Source organism: Vigna radiata, chromosome 5 (genome assembly GCF_000741045.1).
Source record: "Vigna radiata var. radiata cultivar VC1973A chromosome 5, Vradiata_ver6, whole genome shotgun sequence".
NCBI lineage: Eukaryota > Viridiplantae > Streptophyta > Magnoliopsida > Fabales > Fabaceae > Vigna > Vigna radiata.
This window is the reverse complement of record NC_028355.1, coordinates 29607037-29624728: the sequence shown is the minus strand read 5'-3', so window position 1 is coordinate 29624728 and position 17692 is coordinate 29607037. Positions and strand designations below refer to the sequence as shown.

At 31.9% G+C, this 17692-nt stretch overlaps 1 protein-coding gene and 1 long non-coding RNA gene across 7 annotated transcripts; both read left to right on the top strand.

The window, feature by feature from the left end:
- Nucleotides 1-3491: 3491 nt before the first annotated feature.
- Nucleotides 3492-6895, top strand: LOC111241704. The gene is made up of 2 exons (XR_002667983.1): nt 3492-3819; nt 6617-6895. It is a non-coding gene; the product is annotated as an uncharacterized LOC111241704 (long non-coding RNA).
- A 269-nt stretch (nt 6896-7164) lies between these two features.
- On the top strand, nt 7165-13476 carry LOC106761792 (pentatricopeptide repeat-containing protein At1g53600, mitochondrial). 6 transcript variants are annotated; one of them, XM_022781340.1, is made up of 5 exons: nt 7165-8006; nt 8386-10759; nt 10860-10973; nt 11609-11720; nt 11854-13476. In XM_022781340.1, exon 2 carries the CDS (start codon nt 8389-8391, stop codon nt 10522-10524), a length of 2136 nt encoding a protein of 711 aa, XP_022637061.1. In that variant the 5' UTR covers nt 7165-8006; nt 8386-8388; the 3' UTR covers nt 10525-10759; nt 10860-10973; nt 11609-11720; nt 11854-13476. The 6 variants fall into 6 exon arrangements, with proteins under 6 accessions (XP_022637061.1, XP_022637065.1, XP_022637063.1 ...); XM_022781344.1 differs by lacking the exon at nt 7165-8006 and having other exon boundaries at nt 8317-10290; nt 10577-10759; XM_022781342.1 differs by lacking the exon at nt 7165-8006 and having other exon boundaries at nt 8317-10759; nt 11854-11988; nt 12094-13476.
- Nucleotides 13477-17692: the final 4216 nt, after the last annotated feature.

Sequence of the window (17692 nt, the reverse complement as noted above, 5' to 3'; positions counted from 1 at the left end):
TAATAATAATAATAATAATAATAATAATAATAATAATAATAATAATAATAATAATGGAGCTTATATTTGAGTTCGCCAATATCATAGATTTTCTAAATAGTATGTTGTATCCTTAAGACCATTGTGTTTGATTATGAAAATTAGTACAAATAGACTTAGAACCCAAACCTTTCATAACATTGGATTTGTGGCTGAAACACAATGGATTTGATGATTTTGTTAATAAACAATGGGATATCCGACGATGGTCTCCATTCAATAATATAACAATTTTCTTTCAAATTATTTCTCTCACACAATCATTTTACGGTTAAGTTATCATTTGGCAGAACCTCGCAAGGAACTCGAAAGAAAACGTAGTCTTCTCGAATTTAAACAACAATAATGGCTACAACAAGTACTTTTGTGCAACCAATAATGTCAAGATTTGATGGCCACTATAGTTATTGGGCGATGCTTATGGAGAATTTTCTTCGATTAAAGGAGTACTGGATTGTTGTGGAAAATGAAGTTTCTAGAGCAGCAAAAGGTGTCACTCTGTCTGAGGCACAAAAGAAAACTTATGAAGAGAAAAAATTGAAGGATCTTAAAGCTAAGAACTATCTCTTTCATGCTTTAGATCATTCAATTTTGGACACTATAATAAACAAAGATACATCAAAGAGTATTTGGGACTCCATGAAGAAGAAATATGGAGGAACAACCCTAGTAAAGCGTGCTCATCTCTAAGTCTTGCAGAAGGAGTTTGAAACTACTCACATGAAGGAAGGAGAATCAGTGATTGAGTACCTTGCTCATGTTCTTGTCATTTGTAATAAAATGAAACGCAATGGTGATGATTTGAAAGAAGTTGCATTGGTAGAAAAGTTGTTGGAGTAAATTGGGTTTACAAGACCAAACTCAATGAAAAGGGAGAAGTTGACAAGTTTAAAGCAAGGCTGGTAATGAAAGGATATGCACGGTAGTACGGTATGAATTACATAGGAGTTTTTGCTCGGGTAGCTTGTATGGAGACTGTGTGGTTGGTAATTGCATTCATAGTACAAAAAGGGTGGGCGATACAACAACTAGATGTGACGTCTACCTTTTTACATGGAAAATTAGTTGAAGATGTCTTTGTGGAGCAACCCCGTGGTTATGTGCAAAAAGGGAAAAAAGAAAAGGTGTACAAATTAAAGAAAGCTCTTGATAGGCTTAAACAAGCTCTGTGTGCTTTGAATAACTGCATTGAAGCATATTTTGTTAAGGAAGGTTTCAAAAAATGTGATATGAGCATACTCTTTTTGTTAAACAAAACAAAAAGGATAGCATGCTCATTTTAAACTTATATGTTGATGATCTTCTATTTACAGGAAATGACGAGTTGATGTTTTATGAGTTTAAGAACTCAATGATGCTTGAGTTTGACATGACTGATCTTGAAAAAATGAAGTATTTTTTATGTTTTGAAATCTTGCAAATATCAAGAGGAGTCTTTATCTATCAAAATAAATATGCTAAGGAGATGTTGCAACGTTTTAAAATGAATCAAAGCAACTCAATTCAAACTCTTATAGTTCCTAGTTTTAAGATTTGTAAAGATGAAGGAGGACAACAAGTGGATAAAACTTGCTACATGCAAATTGTGGGGTGTCTTATGTATCTCACTTTGACTCGTCTAGATTTCATGTTTGTTGTAAGTCTTTTGAGCAGGTATATTGAGAATCCCACTCAACTCCATTTACAACTAGCAAAGAGGGTACTAAGGTATATATATAAGGAACTATTGAATTTGGAATCTTTTACAAGAAGGGAGGAACTGATAAACTCATAGCATATATTGATAGTGACTATGCTAGGGATGTGGATGATAGAAAAAGTACAACTGGAAATGTCTTTCTTTTTAGATCTAGAGTTGTATCATGGTGTTCAAAGAAACAACCATTTGTTAGTTATTCAATCACAGAGGCATAATTCATCACAATGGCATCATGTCCCTATCAAGCTATTTGGCTAAAGAGGCTGCTCATGACACTTGATCAAACTAACCAAGAGTCCATAACTATTCAATGCGACAATAGTTCTACTATTAAACTATCAAGAAACTTAGTAATGCATGGACGTAGCTAGCAAGCATATAGATGTTTGTTTTCACTTTCTTCGGGAGCTTATACAGGCATGAGTGATAGAACTTATCCATTGTAACTTCAGAACATATTGCTGATGTGATGACAAAGCCTCTCAAACTGGATGTTTTTCTAAAGTTGCATACAATGCTTGGAGTCTGTAAAGAGAGCCATGTAAACTAACTTCTTTATATTAAAAGAATTTGGTTTAAGGAAGTATTTTTTAGGAATTAGTCAAATAAATTCCTGGTTTATTTAGGATTCTTTCTCTATCAATTAAGAGTTTAAGAGTAACTTCTTTCGATTTTGCCTTTTGATATATTGGCTATTTAATAGCCTAAAGTTCTCCATTCAATAATAGAATCATTTTCTTTCAAATTATTTGTCTCACAATCATTTTACGATTAAGTTATCATTAACGAAAGAGTTTACTGAAAAAGAAGTTAGGTTGACAATATGAGATTGTGAGGATAGTAAGTTCGGGTAAGATAGTTTTAATTTTAATTTTATTAAGAAGTTTTAGGATACTATTAAAGAGGACATCTTAAAGGTGGTTAATGAATTCCATTTGTATGAAAAAGGTCAATGAGATGAAATGCATCTTTCTTAAGCCTTATACAAAAACGAGATAACCCACAAAATTTACAAAAATATAGGTCTATATGCTTAGTAAGGTGTAGAAACTCAATCTCTAAGACTAAAAGGGTCTTACATGAGTTTATATATAATTCTTAGTTTGCTTTTCTAGAAAGAAGAGGTTTTCTTGAAAGTGTGGTGGTTGCAAATGAGACCATAAATGAAATGAAAAGAAAAAAAAAAGAAAAAAAATGCATAATATTCAAGGTTGTCTAGGAGACTCTATTACTTGGAAATTTTTGTACTACATGATGGAAATAATGGGTTTTAGTAACAAATGGATTAATTGGATAAAAGAGTGCTTGGAATCTGCCACAATTTCAATTCTTGTAATTGGTAGCCCAACAAAAGAATTTATTCCATTAAAAGGTCTTAGGCAAGGAGAGTGAGAGTAGAAGAAAATATGTTAGCAATATATGTAGAAACGATGAATAAATTTATTATTATCTTTTGTTCAATATCCACTTTTGTTCTAATAGATAAATAAAGAGACAATAAAATAAAATAATAAAAGTGTAAAAATAAACTGCATAAATTTATTATTATCTTTTAAGGAAAGAGTTTTTTTTTTTTTTTCCTTTGCTTATTTATTATTATTATTATTATTATCTTTCATCTTTATTTTTACTCTTTTATTTTCATTTTATTTTATTGTGTCTTTGTTTATTTATTAGCATTGTTTTTCTTTTTTATTTATTTCTTATATTTTAAATTCAAAAAAGGAGGAGAAAATACTTTTAAGTATATAAGATTTAAAAAAAGAAAAAAGAAAAAAAGGGCCTGTACGAATGCGACAAACAACAGGGAAGTTTTTTCGCGCATTCTGATTTCGTTCCTTTTGCTGGGAGCGGCCTGGGGTTGCAGAGAAAAACGGTTGAGAGAATTTGTTTGGGGGCAGTACAGAGGGTTTGTCCTTTTTTCTTCTCACCCTAATCTTCCAAAAAGCAGAGAGGGGAACATTTGGACGGTCATGGGTCACACTTCGCTACCGCGGCCTAGGCAGCACTCGGGACTTCCCCTGATCGGAAAGAATCAAACAAGCTCACGGTAGAGGAAGAAGGCTGACCGTTCATTGTAGGTAAGTGTCTGTAGCTTATATTAGCCTTATCCATGACCATACTTGTGCATGAATATTTGAGTTAGGTATGGCTGATTTCAGTGCTGTTTCACTTTTTCACTCCTTATTCACGCTCGCCTCACCTAAATGCGAGTTTAGAAGCCCTCATTATTCACATAATATCACTCATTTTTCTTTGTTTTTATTTTCTTTCCACTTAAACTTATCCTGGATACCACTGGCACCTCTGTTTTGTTTGTCTTTCTGCTTTTCCCTTTGTTAACTAGATCATCGTGCTCACTTTTATTTTTATTTTGGTTTTGTTTTCTTTTGTTAGGTTACCTTTACATATATATATATATATATATATATATATATATATATATATATATATATATATATATATATCATTATTCTGTTATGAAAATAAATAAGAATTATAAAATAAAAGATAAAATTAAATATAAAATATAAAATAAAAAAGTGGTAAAGTTACTATATTATAGAAATAGTTTTAAATTTATTTTTGACACTTAATATCTTTTAATAACTAAATGCAACATTGATTTATTTTCTAATTTAGATTTTTCTTTAAAAAAGGTGCGTATGTAAATAGTATTATTATTGTTATTTTATAAATACAATTATTTTTATAATTTTATTTTGGACATTTATGAAAATATTGCTCATATATAAATAAAATTACAAAAAACAAAAGATAGAAAAGAAAAAATATAAAGTAAAAAATAAAAATAAGGAAATACTAAAAATGATATAAACACTTGTGTGATTGTCCGTCCTAGTATCTTTCTTTCATTAAATAAATAAAAATAATAAATATAATGTTTTAAAGGTATAAGCACTTGTGTGATCTTTCCTACCGTCCTAGTGTTCATTACTTTCTTTTTTCCTTTTTTCGAAATAAATAAAAATAACAAAAATAATGCTTTAATGATATGAACACTCGAGTGGTCATCTGCATTGTCCTAGTACTTAATACTTTTCGTTCTCTTTTAAAAATAATTAAATATCATTTCAAAGGTATGAGTATTCGTGTGACCGTCCATGTCAGCCTAATACTCATTACTTTCTTTTTCTCAACCATGTCAAAAATACTAAAAAAATATAAAATCTTCAAAAAACAAAAAATATCCACATTTAAAAAAAAAACAATCTTTCAGCAAAACTACATGATCATTGATTCTCCATCAAGAGTGGAGATATGTAAGAGCAAGGTCGGTCCTTGTCAGGTTCAGTTTCCAAAAATCCAAAATTGTCCATGATCATTCCAAAACAAATTTCCAAATATTTTCTCAAACAATTATCCAAATAGGTTTTTGAACTATGTAATCCTGATTTCTTATTCCGAATGAGAATACCTACGAGTAAGGTCAATCCTTGTTGGGCTTAAAAAAACTAAAAAATATATATTTTTTCTTTAAAGTGTCATTTACGTCCCGAATCTAGAATTTGGTTATTGCATACCATGTTTTTCTTTATGGTTTTTCTATAGTTTTCCAAAATAAACTATGGTGGCGTCTCTAAATCTCTTTTTCAAACATTTTTTTTTATTCGTCGTCTCGTCGCGATTCTGGTTGCGATTTTAGTGAAGGGAGAAAGATGGTGTGGGTAAAATGGGATAACATGTGTAAGCCAAAAGAGGAAAAAGGACTAGGTATTAAAGATTTGAAGATGTTTACATTGCATTATTAGGGAAATGGAGTTGGAGATTAGCAAAGGGAGAGGAAGGACTTTGGAAAGTAATTCTAGAATCAAAATATGGAGGATGGAAAAACTTGAATTATAGGTGTCAACCCTTATGTGTTGTAAGGGGAATAAAATTAACTTTTGGGAATATAGATGGATATTGGAATAACCTTTAGGTGTTATCTATCCAATACTATAAGCAAATTCCATCGATAAGAATGGACAATTGATGAGTTTGGTCAATGGGTCAACCATAGTTAGGTTTGGGATATGAAGTGGAGAAGGGAATAGTTTAAATGAGAATTACCTTAATTATATAAATTCAACAATGATCTTACACACATTAATCTGTAAGGATAGGGATGACACATTGTTATGGAAAGATGAAGAGGGTGATAGCTACAAGATCAGATCTGCTTATTGTTATCCTTTGGAAGTCAAAGCTCTACCCTCAACTCAACACTTTGCATGGAGAGTCCTTATTAACAGAATAACAACTAATGACAATTTGAGTAGGAGAGGTATATTGAGAGGCTCCAATTTGTGTGTTATGTGTGGCAATGCAGATGAAAGTAGTAATCATTTGTTCTTCTCATGTAAAATAGCTTGGAGTGTGTGGAACCAATGCCATAGATAGGTAGGAAATACTAGTGTTAGTCACAATGATCCATAACATCACTTTAGACCGTTTGATCTTATGGAATTGAATAGTAAACAAAATAAAATATGAACCTGCATGTGGATGGTATTTGTGTGGGTTCTATGGGATAAAGAAATAAGGTTATCTTTAGGAATGAGCTGATAGATGATTATGAGATTTTTGCTCTACTTCCGCTTAAAACTTGAGGGTGGTTAACTGGTAAATACCTAAAAGCCAAATTCACTCATTTTGATTGGTGTCTAACCCTATAATATGCTTAAAATCTATGCACTAAATATTATAGGCAGAGCGAGTAGTTTCATACACATGCATATTATACTACTTAAAGTACACCAGGAATGAGGAACAATAAATCACATTACAAGCAGGGACCTAAGTGCAAAAGTTATGTCATTTAAAAAATGATGTACTAACTATCTCTATTTTCTACTAACTATCTCTATTTTGCAGATTAACAAGTTATATTTCTTCTCCTCTGCTGTTATGTTACCAGTATTAGCCAAACTGAAGGTTCACTATTAAATGAGAATAATGGAAGACACATTTATGCTATACTCATGCAATGAAGATGGTGTGTGGTGCTCCCAAAATATACCTCTACATCATAAGAAGTATCTAATGGTTGAAACACGAAATCGAATATAAAAGGATATTTTATCGTGATAGTATCTTTTAAGGTGTTATGTTTAGCTCTTTAGTACATATCTATATATTTTTTCTTTTCACTTAGAGAATATCCACACAAAAAACTGTTTTTTTTTTTTTAAAGGCTATTGTGCAATTTGTTGCAGGGTTTTGATTTAATGTTATAATATACCTTAGAGTTTTTTTAGAAACTTTTAGAAGATGTGAACTTTGTGTTTAAGTAAAAAGATTAAAACACTGCAAGTACTATCTGTTAGTTTTAATTTTTGTTAATTAAAAAAAACCAAATTTATTATTCTTTTGGATCTTCTTGTCGGAGCTAGTTCCATGCAAAATATTTTAGGTTTAATACCTCTATTGATCCTCTTATTTGTTAACTAATCTCATTTTGGTCATCTAGTTTACAAGAGTCTCAATTTAGTCACAATTTTTGAAAATATGAACACATTGTATCTCATCCGTTAAGTGGTAGTAGACGGCGTTAATTTGAGCTGACTTGTAATTTTTTTTTTTATATTTTAAAATCATTAAATCCACGTGGATCTTTTTTCTTTTTCCGGTACCAGGGTTCTCCATATTCACAGCACCACCTCCTTCACCAAAATTCTGGGTGGACCATTACCCTCCTCACTGATTTCCGATTTCTCCAAATCCTAACGAATTCTTTCTATTAATTTTCCTCCAGCAACGCCAAAGAAGTAATTTTGCACAACTCGTGGGGAGTTGACCACCTTCACGGTTAAAGTGTGCCCACTCGTTCCTGGACGAAGACACGGGCTTCCTCAATCCTGGTTTTGAATCTGCCATGTTTCAAATCCTATATAAAAGCCACAAAAAACATCAACTGAGATAACATAAAAACAGCAGGAATGCACACTAGCCTAATCTTGTAAGATCTTAACACATAGCCTAATATAAAAGGTTTAATTAACAGTTTCTTAGTACATAGGTTTTGAACAAAAAATGCTCACTTATCCAACATTTCTCATCCAAAATTGTAAGATCTTAACACATAGCCTAATATAAAAGGTTTAATTAACAGTTTCTTAGTACATAGGTTTTGAACAAGAAATGCTCACTTATCCAACATTTCTCATCCAAAATTTCAAGCTAAGGGAAAAACCCAGTTATGTGGATACCAAATAAACTTATCGAAACCTGTAAAATCATCCTACCCTAACCCCAGCTTAAAAGGGTAAGAAAGTTTTATCTGTTTCATGAACATGTTAATTTCTGAAAAAGTACATCATAAGTTATTTATGTGTGAAGAAAGTTTTATCTGTTTCATGAACATGTTAATTTCTGAAAAGTTCAGTAACAATTATTTTTCTTATAAAAACTTACTCATGTTAGTTTTTATTTTAAGACACATTTTAGATTTTTTTCTTAAAAAGTATACCTATTTTTTTTTCTATTAAATATTATGATTTATTCATATTTTGTATACATATAATGTTCTTAAAATTTAATTGAATTAACTATTTTGTTAATTTGTGTATTAACTGCAAGGAGTATGTTTAACGTTCATGTTTCAACTTTCTCTTAATTATCTATCTTCCCCGAATTTGCCGTAGAATATGAAGCAGAACTTCAGAAGTTTACAACAACGAATTACTAAGTTGAAGCAATTTCAATTCAAGCATAATCCGAAACCTAGTGACTCTATAAATAGAGGTGTTAGAGACAGCAAACTTTTGATTCAGTGCAACAAACAGATCGCAGAGAATGGAAGAAATGGCAACGTTAATGAGGCAGAATTGGTATTCCACAGGATGGCCGTGAAGAACACTGCTTCTTGGACTGCCATGCTCACTGTCTACGCCCAAAATAGCCAAATAGAAAATGCCCGCAAAGTGTTCGATCAAATGCCTCAACGAACTACGGTCTCATATAACGCAATGATCTCGGCTTACATTCGCAATGGTTGCAACGTGACCAAAGCTTATGAGCTGTTTTCAGTGTTGTCTGAACGCAACTTGGTCTCATATGCTGCCATGATCACGGGTTTTGTGAAGGCAGGGAAGTTCCACATGGCTGAGGAACTGTACCTTCAGGCTCCACATGAGTTCCGGGACCCTGCTTGCTCAAATGCGTTGATAAATGGATATTTGAAGGCAGGTGAAGTGAATGAGGCGTTGCAGGTTTTTGAGAACATGGTTGAGAGGGATGTGGTTTCTTGGAGTGCCATGGTTGATGGTTTGTGCAGGGATGGGAGGGTTGCAGCTGCCAGGGAGCTGTTTGACAGGATGCCTGAAAGGAACGTGGTTTCTTGGAGTGCAATGATAGATGGGTACATGGGGAAAGGTTTCTTTCAAGAGGGTTTTTCCTTGTTTACTGATATGAGGAGGGAAGGTCTGGTTGATGTTAATTCCACCACAGTGACTATCATGTTTAAAGCGTGCGGAAATTATCGTAGAATGCCAGAGGGCATGCAGATACATGGGTTGGTTTCACGCTTGGGATTTGAATTGGAAAGTGTTTTGAGTAACTCTATGATTACTATGTATTGCATGTTTGGTTGCACAGACATGGCAGACAAAGTATTTTGTATATTGACCGACAAAGATTTAGTTACTTGGAATTCTTTAATTTCTGGATACGTTCATAACAATGAAGTGGAAGCTGCGTATAGGGTTTTCGAGAGTATGCCAGAGAAAAACTTGATCTCTTGGACAGCCATGATCACAGGGTTTACTAAAAGTGGAAGAATTGGAAATGCCATACAGCTTTTTAATATGTTGCCAGTGAAGGATGATTTTGTTTGGACGACTATTATATCTGGGTTTGTAAATAATAAGGAGTATGAGGAAGCTTTGCATTGGTATGCTCGGATGATTTGGGAATGCAGGCCAAATCCTTTAACTATTAGTAGTGTCCTCGCAGCTTCAGCTGCTTTGGTGGCGCTAAATGAAGGGCTACAGATTCATACCTGTATTCTGAAAATGAACCTAGAGTATCATTTGTCTGTACAAAACTCTCTTATATCATTTTACTCCAAGTGTGGGAATGTGATTGATGCCCACAGGATTTTCTTAGACGTCATTGAACCAAATGTCATCTCTTATAACTCGATCATCAATGGGTTTGGACAAAATGGTTTTGGCAAAGAGGCTCTCAGTATCTATAGAAAAATGCAGAGTGAAGGTCATGAAGCCAACCATGTTACTTTCCTTGCTGTCCTTTCTGCCTGTACTCATGCAGGATTAGTTGAAGAGGGATGGGACTTATTTAACTCCATGAAATCACGTTATGGAATTGAGCCAGAAGCTGATCATTATGCCTGCGTTGTTGATCTCCTTGGCCGTGCAGGTTTGCTTGATGAAGCTGTTGATCTAATCCGTTCAATGCCATTTAAGCCCCATTCTGGTGTTTGGGGGGCTATTCTTGGTGCAAGCAATACTTACCTCCGTCTCGACCTTGCTAAGCTTGCAGCTGAACACATTACTGAGCTGGAGCCTAAAAATGCAACTCCTTATGTGGTATTATCTAACATGTATTGTGCTTCTGGGGAAAAGATTGACAGTGACTTAGTAAGAAAGACCAAAAACTTTAAAGGAATAAAAAAAAATCCAGGTTGTAGTTGGATTACAATGAAAGATAAGGTTCATCTATTTCTTGCAGGGGATCAATCACATGATAATATTGTAGAAATGAAAGCCACAATACTGACCATGGATAGGGAAATGCAGTGGTTGTGTCATTGTCGGTGCTGACTGACTGTCTTCTTTTCTTTCTTTTACGAACATTACTTCTCTGTTGGTGCAGCGTCATCATTGTGTAACCGAGCTGACTTCATTTTCAACCAAAGATTCTTGGATGCACCTGTTGTAATGACGTCTAAGAAAAAGATCATTAGCGCACTCGACACACTACTTAATGTGTGCGTTTCAGCATTCTTGATCATCATTGCCTCAAACCTCAACTACTGTATGGATCAGTACTGACCACGTAAGTGTTAGAGTTGGTCAAATTTTAAAATGTGTTTGGTTAGGGAATATATTATCAATTATTCTGTCTGATTTTTATTTTATCATAAAATATTGTTTAGGGTTTAGTGAGATAATCCAGGAAGGTGAAATTCTGAAATGTGCTTGGAATAGTTGAAATTGAGGGATTTCATTGGTGTTGGAGTACTGGTGATACTCAGCGCATGTTTTAAATGGTCAGTGGGGACTATACATGTTTAATTGTTTATAATTTTGTCAATAATTTTGTGTATATTATTGTTTATTGATTTGATTACGTATTAAAGAAATTTGATTACTTGTATAAAAAAGAGTATGAAGCTTAGTTAAAGTTGTTTCTCGTATAATTTTACCTGTAAAATATTTCTTTGATCTTTGTTTACGGCCTCTCCAACAATTCATTTATATATGCATGCATGTATATATGTATTTATGTCTGAACTGAGAATGCTTTTTAGTGTGTTGTATCAATTTACAGTTCACAAAGGTTTTTCTATAATGTAACAAAGGTTTTTCTGTTTTGACAAAACTTTGTTGTTTTCCTATAATGTTTAACTGTAACCCTCTACTCATAATAAGACGAGGGCACTGGTTTGCCGTGCTATATACTTTTTACAGTGAAAATAACTTTTGGACTATGAAGTCAGTTCTTAGGTAGTTGAATATGCATGCTGACAATTCTAAACATTGCATTGCATCGCATCTAATTCTACTCATTCCCCTTTTTCTTGAACTGACAAAACAACTGTTTTAATAGAAGCTTCGTTTATGCCATGATCTTCTGTGGTTACAAGTTTTGGCAACTACTGAGTACTGTGATAACTATTTGCAGGTGCTACTTTTTTAAATAGTCAATTAGGCTATACTTATCCACTGGAGTAGGATTCATTCAAGTGACGCTGAGAAAAGATGAGAAATGCCAATACTACTATATTGGAATTAAGGTCTTTTCTTTTCTACTTCCACACTCACACCCGAGAGTCCTGAAAGCAATCAGATAATATAACGTTATATACTGAACTTGACTGTTTATTCTATTCCATTGTTTCTTATATTATATACTTTGATTATATACAGGAACATACAATTCAGTGTTCTTTTAAACCAAATCTGTGGTGGCTTGTTGTAATTAATATTATTTTTAATGGAGGAAGAGATGAAGAATTTATTGGTATTGGTCCTGTAGATTGGGTACTGCTTGGAAGGCTTGGAGTAAGTGAGACAATTATTTTCTTAGAGCTAGAACTAGCAGACTGGTTATTTTTCTTGCAAGTTATGTTCTTGCCTGAGGCCCTGGCCTATCTCCATGTGCTCTAGGATGCTGTATGGGTTACTGCGCTTAAAAAAACTGCTCAATTCAATCCTCTTCTGGAGTTCATATAGAAGTTGTCAGTGAAATAACACCAATATGGAAGATGTGATTTTGTTCTTCAGTGTGTGTTGATTTGGATTTCCAGGTTTGCACCTAAACTATGTGTTTTATTTTCATACTTCAATTGCTTGAATGGACCATATACATTTTTCCGTACTATCTTTTTTGGAGATGTTGGGTTTGGTTTTAGTAGAGATTGAGAGTCGTCAATGCAGAAATACTGTATAGGAAATCAGCAAATAGCCCTTAAGCTCCTTCCAGGGCGAAAGCTCCAAAGATAAAAGAGTGTTTTCTCTCTTCAATAAGAAACAAAATATCTCTATTCCCTCCTAACATCCTTGACTGCTTAACATCCCCCTTTTCATTCGCCCTAATTCGTTAATTCATTTTTCCCTAAGAGCATACATATTGAAGTATTTGACATAGCTATTATAATTGAGTAAACTGTTGGAGTGCAAATAAAGTCCCACATTGAATGAAAGAAGGACTGGTCAAGGGTTTATATACACATAGATATCTCCAATGGTAAGAGGCCTTTTGGAGTAGTGCCAAAAGCAAACCCGTGAGAGCTTGGCCCAAAGCGGACAATGTCTTACCATGTGTGTGTCGTACCCTCCCCCAACATAAACCACTTTCTTCTACAATTTTTGATAAGGCTAGTAAACTAAACTGCTTTCTTCAAGCATTTGTGACACACTTACCAAAGTGAAGCACTTTGTATCTTCAGTCAAGATAATGAAAAGGTATTTATTCTCTCCGATAAACGCCATGGCTTTGATTAAAGATGTCGTATTTCTTGTAGACACATATGCATATATAATAAAATAATCATTATCTTTTTTAAATTGAAAATGGACACATGGCTTTTTAGTGAAAGTTCTATGACTATGGAGGACAAACACATTGTCAAAGATATCATTGATGGTGAAGAGGACGACAATGACGAGTCCATATAATTCTATATATCCAATAATCTAGAAGTGATAAAAACTTTGATACTACTTGTTAAAATTTTAATTTAATTAAATAAAATGCAAAAGAAATACTAAAAAACATTAGATCATATTATTAAGATAGTTTAAGGAATACCTGGATGCAGATAGTGTGACATGAATGAACATCCCTAAAATAAGTCCCTTATTCTTTCTGGGACCTCCGTTTTAGATAAGTAATTTTGTATTAAGAATAAATAATTAATGTTGTATATGAATGTATGAAAAGCTTCCAATTTAGTCATTGGAAGACAAGACCACAAAAATATGATTTAGTTCCTTTATGTGTAAGAAATTTCACAACTCCTCGTGTTCAGTTTTCTGGGACAATTTTATTATGGAAAAGTATTCTAAACTCTTAATTTTTTTCATATTTGTAAGACTTTTTCTTCATTCCTATCAAATGATTTTTTTTTGGTGCTAATTTTAATATGGGTTTCGTAAAGTTTCACGAAATATTTAAATGAAAATAACATTTTATGTGATTTGCCTTCAAAGGAGGCCGCTCTTTTGAAACAAGTTTTAATTTATACAAAAGGTTTCTTTGATTTTCCACAATTTTTTTAGGATATATATATGTGAGTTGATTCTAAACTAAAACTTAATTTCTAACTCTTAAAAAATTGATTTTTAATTAAATATTTTTTTATTGTATAGAATATATTAGCGTTTCATCAAGAAACTATAGATCTAATATATAAAAAGACATAAAAAGTTTAGTTTCTCAATGTTTTATGCTACTATTAATAGAAAAAGAAGAAAAAAAAAAAAAAACAGGGAAGGCACAATGCAGAGCAAGAATGGCATAGCATCAATTCTTAAACCCTCTTCAGCAACATGGTATCTTCTCTTGATTACCTTTTAGTCACCTCCATTGTTGATTCTATTCCTAATGATAAATAAATTTTAAAAATCATTTGCATTTCCATGTTTGGTGAAGCTATAGCAGAAGAGAAGAGAAGAGAAAAGGATTCTTATTTGCTGTTGCTTGTGTTCATCATCTGTGTAAGGTTTAACCATTACATCACAGCATATCTAAATCCTTATCTTATTGCTTTTCTTTCATCTTCTTTCTCCTATAAAATATAATCTTCTAAATGATAGGAGTATTTTTATCTAATTGGATGATCTATTTGCTCCTCATTTTGTTGCTGATAATACTTATTGATGCTTTGATAGTACACTAACTATATGCATGATTTTAATCCAAAGGTTCTATTAATTTTAAAATAATTGACATGAATGTGAAAATGGTAGCATGATAAACAAAATTTCAAACTGCAAAATAATTCTATGGAATGAGAGTTTTATGGTGTCAAAGAATGATCTCTGCATTGTTATATAAAAACGTGGCAATTTGATAAAGGGTAATGATATTTATACAACATTTTTTTGACAACATTTGAATATCATTTATGTGTCATTCTGTGATTGGTCCAAAATTACTCCACAATCAATAATAATAATAATAATCATAATCACCACCATCGACCAATCACAAAATGACATATAGATGATGTTCAAATATTGTCAAAAAAATGTTGTATAAGTATCATTATCCTTGGATAAATTAGTCGTGTATGTTCTTTGGTTACACATTAGTTTTGAATATATTGAGGTTGGGTAGTTGTTCTTGCAATTATTTAGGGTTGCAATTATTTAGGGAATAACAAAAGAACGGAATAATAATGTGATGAATGTAAGAAAAATATAGATTGTAAAATGACAAGATTAGAAAAAAGACGAAATTTTATTTAAAATAAAACTAACTGTATTTTTAATGCAATTATACTCACATCCCTTATATCATTTAAAAATAATATATTAACTAAAATTCAAATAAAATAAAAATAAAAATTTTAAACTTTAAAAGATGAAATATTTTTTAAACGGGAAAAATTGAATGAGTTAATTATTTTATATTAGCGCTGTTAAAAAATTATACCACTATCCAATCATGTTTTTTTTTTCTATAAAATAAGTAAATAATTATAAAATATACAATTATATTTATTAATTTTTTATTATATTATTTTGTACAAATATAAATCTAAATAAAGTGAAACTTAAGTATTTGATTAGTACGAATATAAGAAAATGATTATATATTTTAGAGCTAAAATTAACGTGAATGTAATTTCAAAAGACGTGATAGTGGAAATGAACGCAACCACTTTTCAAATAAAACAGGGAATTATCTTTTAAATGGCTGGCAAATAATAGAGTGATTTAAATATGTACGAAAAAGGTATCCAAATCATTTATTTGTTCAATATGTGAAGGATTTCCTTATATATGTACATTTTTTTATGTATATATTTTATATTTATTTTACTTTTAATTATATTTTAAAATTCAAAGTAAATAAATAAATTCTTTAAATGTTAACAAAAATTCTATATATTTCAATAATATGTAAAAAAATTCATATATTTTAACAGCATAATATATTACGAATTATCTATTTATTTTTATCTAATTAACATTATTAGTTTTAGTTTCTTAATGGTAAAGTTTGTTGAGAGATAATCTTTGGTGTTACTTTAAGTTAGTAATTATAAAATTAATAAACATACGGGGTTTAATAAAATTCAATATCATCTGAAACAAATACTACAAATAATTGAAGAACAAGATTAAACATGAATCAAGAAAAGAAGAACATATCACACGATAATTTTTGTAATCATACAAGAGGGATTGTGACTTTTGGAGACCTTCATCACCTTCATAAATTCTTAGCTTTTTCCTTTGTTATAAAATATAATTTGATATCAATTTGTTTTTTCTTTCATTTGTAAACTTGGTTCTTTAAAAATTGTATGACATTTTTTTTATTATAATAGACGATAATAATTTGATTTTGCACTCCCAGCTCTTAAGCCACCATAACCTAGAACTCCACCAAATTATCTCTTAAAATATCTTAGGATCCACACAAGAGACATTCAATGAGCTCACTTAGGTCTTATTCACTTGAGTGGATTTGAAGGTAATTTTTATTGTTGTTTATTTGAATAGATTTAGAGGTAAGTGAGAGTAGATTTTGAAGTAAAATTTGTGAGAATCAGTGTGGATTTAATTTATGTGACAAATTAAAAAAATTTACTTCCAAATTCACTCTCACTTACCTCCAAATCTATTCAAATAAACAACAACAAAAATTTATCATCAAATCTTCTCAAATCCTCTCAATTACTCTCTTCCAAATCTACTCAAGTGAGCAAGATCTTAGGATTTTACATAAACCTAGTGACAATACTCACAACATATGTTATGTCAGGATTAGCGTAAACCATTGTACATCACAAAATCCAAAATGTCTGCATATGGAATTGAATTCGTATAGGTTTGATCCTCCGTTATTTGAGGAGACTATTTATCCCTCATCTTATAATGTTGAGTCAGAGGTGTGGAAACATATTTTACTTGTCATTGCAAACTTTTCATGGACCTTCCTGAGATACATCTCCTATTGTAGCTACAAAAGCTTCTGCTCGTTTTATATGATCGCAATCTCTAGAATTTTATTGTATGTTCTAATATCTTTCATATCAAATTTTCGTTTTAAGTCAGTCTACATTTTCAGCTTCAGACTTACTATTACTTGTTATTAGAATATTATCAACATACAACAACAATACCATAAAAAGATCTTTTGTCATAAACTTGAAGTGACCACAATTGCCATATTTACTTCTCATGAAACTAACAATAGCAATGAACTCATCAAAACATCTGTTCCATTGGCTTGGGAATTGTTTCAGACCAAACAAGTATCAGTTTAATTTTCAAACATAGTATTTCTTACCTTCTACATCAAATCCCGTTGGTTGTTTCATGTAGATGGTATCATCAATATCTCCTACAGGAATGTCATCTTATAACATCTATTTGCTCTCCCTCAAGATTAAGCTTGAAAACCATGTCTAACAAAACCCTTATAGATTTCGGCTTTTGAGAGAATACATCATTACAAACAACACCTTTTGTCTGAGTAAAACTTTTTGCCACCGATCTTGATTTGAATCGTCCTTGATCAATTCTTGGATTTCCGTTCTTTTGTTGGAAAATCCATTTGACATTGACCAATCTTGAAGCAGCATATCTACATGTCAAGCTCCATGTATTATTTTGAAGTGATTCTGTTGGAAATTCCATATCGACTAGAGATAAAACCAATTTATAATATATAAGTAGAGTGCACACCTCACCTTACAAACCGATTTTGTGGGATTGAGTTAGGCCTAAAACCCACTTCTAACAGATTCCATCTCCTCCTTCATGATAGTTAGACATTATGTCTTCCCTTTACTTACTAGAGACAATACACTTACGAGTAATCTTTTAGAACCACGATAACAACTGCAAAAGAGAATGTAATAAATGAGATACCAGGCTGCCATGGAAAAAGGAAAGAAGAAGAAAGGAAGAAGGGAACAGAAAAATGAGATATATCTTGTATCTATTATATAGTGAACTTAAATAGAATGAGAAGGAGAAACAAAAAAACAAAAAACGAGAAAGCATTGTTGGGCTGTGGTACCAGGCT

What these genes read in the sequence shown, in the direction of transcription:
- LOC106761792 (XM_022781340.1), top strand. Translation starts at nt 8,389, where the DNA reads ATGAAGCAGAACTTCAGAAGTTTACAACAACGAATTACTAAGTTGAAG.